This window comes from Cajanus cajan, chromosome 1 (genome assembly GCF_000230855.2).
Source record: "Cajanus cajan strain Asha chromosome 1, NIPB_CcT2T_4, whole genome shotgun sequence".
Lineage (NCBI taxonomy): Eukaryota > Viridiplantae > Streptophyta > Magnoliopsida > Fabales > Fabaceae > Cajanus > Cajanus cajan.
Genome location: NC_138517.1, coordinates 23,920,601 through 23,925,896, shown reverse-complemented (window position 1 = coordinate 23,925,896; position 5,296 = coordinate 23,920,601). Strand labels below are relative to the sequence as shown.

Below are 5,296 nucleotides of genomic sequence, written 5' to 3'. Positions count from 1 at the left end.
GAATATAATATATTGTCTAGTATGCCTTAATTATTGAGAATTATAAATGTGATTAATAATATTTTTTGTTTTATATTCATAGTTATCGTTATGTATGTGTGTAGCTACTAGGCCATTTCCTACATCGGTATCTGAAGTGAGATATTTTTTACTTCTCTTTTTCTTTTATTATTTTGCTTTGTTGTATTTGTGTAGGTGAATTTAATTATGGAGGAGTCAAAGTTTTAAGCAAGGAATGCTCGATAAGATGTGACATCGGGACATTAGTTAGAGACTGTTTTCCATTTTTATTACATTAAGGACTTAGTTTCTTTTCTTAGAAGATGTTTCTGCATTAGTTGATATTTTTTGTAATTTGCTTTTGTTTTAGTCTTGTTATTTTGGAGATTTGAATGTGATACCTTTATCTTTGTTTTTCATTTAATAAATTATTACAAAATATTAGTATTATAATATTATTGATTTTATGCATATGAAATACAAGGTGTTACAAAGAAATTTTAATACATTAATGTCCAAAATATTGTTACTTATGTTTTTAAATTTAATATTATATGGATATAAAATTATTTTTTTTTTAAAATTCTCTCATCTCTTTATGAATCAAACTAGAAAAGAGTTACCTCCTTTTTCTTCTCTCTTCTTCTTGGCCAAATAAAATTTCTAACTTCTATCATCCCATCCCTTCTCTCCCCTCCACCCAATCCATTAAAATCTCCCCTCTCTCTTCCCCTTCCTCCCTTTGAACATTTAACCTATGAATAATACTAGTTATATATTTCAAAATTATTATAAATACTATTACATAATCAAGAGAATATTTTTAAATTATTATCACGAATACACAACTTCACCATCGACCACGGTAAGTATATATACATATATAATCATTTAATTAAAAATTATTAAACGACATAAATTTTGATAAAAGTTACGACATAGAAAGTTATTAATGATAATTTTTTAAAATAATATTAAAATAAATAATATATTTACTATTATCCAATAAATACAAACTATTATTATTTGTGTGAGAGTGGTTTTAGGAACTTCTCTCTAATGAGAATGGTGTTAGGCATTTTTCCTTGATGGGGAAGTTTTAGAAATTTTTTAATTTTTTATCTATTTAAATTTGTATTTATCATTTGTATTTCTAAATTATATTTAATAATTTAAAAATAAAGTATTAATAATTAATTTTTTTGTTACAATGTAAAGTATTTTTTTTTCTTTAGAAAACACATTTTTAAAAAGTAGTTTCCAGAAGATTAAAATTGAAAAATATTTGATAAAAAAAATTAAAAATATATATTAATTAATGAAGATATATTTAACAAAATGCCAAATGTTACTCAAAAAGTTACAAGACCTATTTGGTCCAATATTTTTTCTCTCTTAAAAATATATAAACTTGTGCAAAAATAAAAATGGATTAATTTGTCTTGATCTGTCAAGTCAAACAAGCCAAAAAAATTATGACATATATCAAAATCAGCCTTTCCCATCTCATTTATAAAACTTTGATTTGTCATATCAAGGAACCTATTCTGAAAAATCTGCTAGAAACACACTCCACATATGTGTGTTCTTATATAGGGTGATCCAATGATTCTTTTAGGTTTTAATTTAGAGATTAGTGGACGCAAATTATGGGACATGTCATTCATTACCAAGTTTTATTTAAAGATAATATAATACATTCGTATATGTCTTTAAACTTTTTGAGTTTTTTAAATAAGTTCCTAAACTATAAAATTTGGAATTGATTTTTTTTTTCAAATTTTGTAATTAGGTCCCTAATTTAAGGAGATAATAAAGAATATTTTGTCAAAAATAACTATTTGAATATGGATCATTAACCACAAGGAACCAATTACAAAAACAAGAAGAAAAAAAGTGAAAGACACAATTACAAATCTTTATAGTTTTGAGACCTATTTAAAAACAATTAAAAAGTTCAAGTACTTACAAATGTGTTAATTTTTTACTATTAATAATTATTACAACTTGCAATGACTTAAAAACATGATGTTGAATGTTAAAGACATAATGTTGATGAATTTTTACAAATAGTATTTTATATTTTCATTATATATACAAGAAATTGAAAAACTTAAGTAAAAATACGAAGTCGACCTAAATATTAGAATCAACATAAACATAATTTTATCAATTAGTTTTCCTCCACATTAATGGAGGAAGACACCAAAAGTATCCTCTAACTATCATCATATAATAACACAACAATCACTTTATGAAGTTTGGGGAATCTTGTTTGTGGCTAAATATCCAAGTTTGCTAAGCAACAAGACGTCTTTGTTTAGAGCATTAAATGTAGGATTATCGATCTTTGCTTCAGCCAAAACTTTCTCACAAGTTTTAGTTCCATCACCAGCCACTTGAGCATCATAGTTTGCAGATAGACTATCCACTGTCAATTCAGCTATTGAACTTCTGAATGATGAAAGCATACCACCATATATTGTAGTTGCACATTCGGCAAGGAGTGGTGAATGGTTTGTTTCCATCATTTCTTTTAACAATTTTTGGGTACGTTTAGCTTTTCTTAGTCCAAATCCAAGGATCAATTTAGAAATCTCAATATTGTCTGTAGCCTCTAAAATTCTAGGATCGAGTTTGAGAAGATGAAGGCACCTACCCTTGTCCTCTTTAGCCTCTTCGCATAGAGCCTCACACAACGTTGTGGCTAATGTTGGTAAAGGAGCATGAAAAATGAGGATCAAGGAAAAAGTGAACATCAAAAGAGGAAGTTTTGACGAATTCATTATGTTGTTTTGGAGAAAAAGATTGTGATTTCTACGTTCTTTAGGTCTTGTGGAGAGGATGAGTTCGTTTATTGTTATGGAACTCTTTATAGTCACTAAAATATTGTAATTTAGGATAGTCAGTATATTTTTAGTAATGTATATATAATGGTTGGTGTAGGTGCAATGTAGCACCTCTTTGCTATTTTTGTTTGTGAATTTATTTCAATTTCTAATATCAAATTGTTGAAGGTAAGAAAAAAACAAGTTTTAGTCTTTTTTTTTTTTTTTTTTTTTTTTTTTTTTTTTTAAATTTGATTATGAAGGTACTAACTCCTTTATTAAGGTGTGATATATTAGCCGTGTAAAACATCTAATTTTTTTTTTGCTACATTTATGAAATAAATAATATTGTTCTTTTTAAATTTTTACGTTTTAAAATATTATGTTAATTATTTTTTAAAAGGAAAATAAAGAAATAAATATACTAGTTATTTTTGTTGACGGTTATATCTACCCATAAATAATAAGCAATATTTTTTCATGTTAGAATTTATTAATGTGCTAAATTTATATGTTTTAATTTATTAAAAAATATTATCAAGATAAATAATAATAAATAAATAAAATAAATGACAATCTAGTTTTTAATTTCTAAATCTCTTAAATATAAATATTGAAAATAGTAATATGGATTTTTAATCAAAATTTTAATTTAATTATAGAATTTCATAATTTAATGGTTAAGTAGAACATTATTGATAGAGTTATTCTATTTTAAATAGTTAAATATATTAATATATGACTATTATATATATATATATATATATATATATATATATATATATATATAATAATAATAATAATATTATTATTATTATTATGAGGAATGATCTATTTACTTCAAGAATAAATTTTATTATCTTTATTACATTCAATAACTACATTAATTTTTAATAATCTAATCGTTAAATTAAATTTTTTTAATTTGTAGATCAAATCTACAAATTTTTTTAAGAAAATTAAAAACTATTTAATACTTCATTATATTAATTCAAATTACAGATAATCACAAAAATATTTTATACGTTGATTTGAATGTATATAACAAAGTATCAAATGATTTTTAAATGTTTTAAAAATTTATAGACTTGATATATATATTAAAAAAATTTATTTCAACAATCGGATAATTGAAATTTAATGTAAAAATGAGTTATTGAATGAATATGAGGAGAGATCCGTTTATTTCAAAAGTAAGTCTAACTATACTTATTTTATTTAATAACTCATGTTCTACATCAAATTTCAATTATCCAACCGCTGAATTTAAAGTTTTTAATGTGTAGATCGAGTCTACAAATTTTTAAAAAATTTGAAAATCATTTGATATTTTACTTTATTAATTCAAATCAACGTATAAAATAATTTTATGATTATCAAATTCATTTGAATTAATGAAATGGAATATTAAATGGTTTTCAAATTTTTAAAAAATTTATAAATTTAATTTATGCACTGATAACTTTAAATTCAATTATTGGATCATTTAAATTTAATATAAAATATGAGTTATTAAACAAAGAAAGTTTTTGAAGTAAACAGATATTATATATATATATAGAGAGAGAGGTTATAATTACATCGGTGTAACTTTTACTAAGTACTACACCGCTCAATAACTTTATATTAATTGTGAATTTTGTAAATCCAACCGTTAGATTGAAAGTTCATATCTCTTAGATCATATATACAAAATTTTATATTAATTCAAGATGATTTGATACTTCATTTTTATAAAACAAAATTGACGTAATATATTCATTTCAAAATACACTAAAATATGAACACTTTGATTACCTTCAAGTTGTTGTTCAATTTTAACAAAATTTGATATACATGTATCAAGTGATATGAATTACAAAATTCACAATTAATATAAAGTTATTAAGCGGTGTAATACTTAGTAAAAATTACACCGGTGTAATTATAACTTCCCTCACCTCATATATATATATAATAATGGTGAAATGTGGATCATCATGTGTGTAAATGGAAGGGTAATATATGTACAGATAAAGCAAATTTAGAAGAGAAAAAAAAACTTTGGTTCTTTTTAAACCTGAAGATTAGTTGCCTAAAAGGCTAGGCATGCGACGTAAAAAATTTGCGATTAAAGTACATCTGAAATGGAAAGTATTCTCTGCTATTAAGTGACACTATTAGAATTTCTCTTATTACATGCGACTTTTCCTTCGAATTTTTCATAAAAATTCGCAGGAAACATTCCTACAAATTTTTCTATGAAATTTTATCTACAGGTAATACCTTCGTGGATAATATACTTTTGCGAATTTTAAAATTCGCAAGAAATTTTCTTACAAAAATCCGCAAGAAATTTTCTTACAAATTTTCTTGCAAAAAAATTCGCAGGAAAGTTTCCTACGAATTTTTTCGCAAGAAATTTTGCAAGAATATTTTTTACAAAAAAATTAAAGAAATTACTATAAATTTTATTAATAATTCTTCAA

At 23.6% G+C, this 5,296-nt stretch overlaps 1 protein-coding gene across 1 annotated transcript; it reads right to left on the bottom strand.

The window, feature by feature from the left end:
* Window positions 1-2,252: 2,252 nt before the first annotated feature.
* On the bottom strand, window positions 2,253-2,786 carry LOC109790500 (uncharacterized). Its single transcript, XM_020349664.1, has one exon. It carries the CDS (start codon window positions 2,784-2,786, stop codon window positions 2,253-2,255), a length of 534 nt encoding a protein of 177 aa, XP_020205253.1.
* Window positions 2,787-5,296: the final 2,510 nt, after the last annotated feature.

Coding starts and splice junctions, on each gene's coding strand:
- LOC109790500 (XM_020349664.1), bottom strand. CDS start 2,786: ATGAATTCGTCAAAACTTCCTCTTTTGATGTTCACTTTTTCCTTGATC.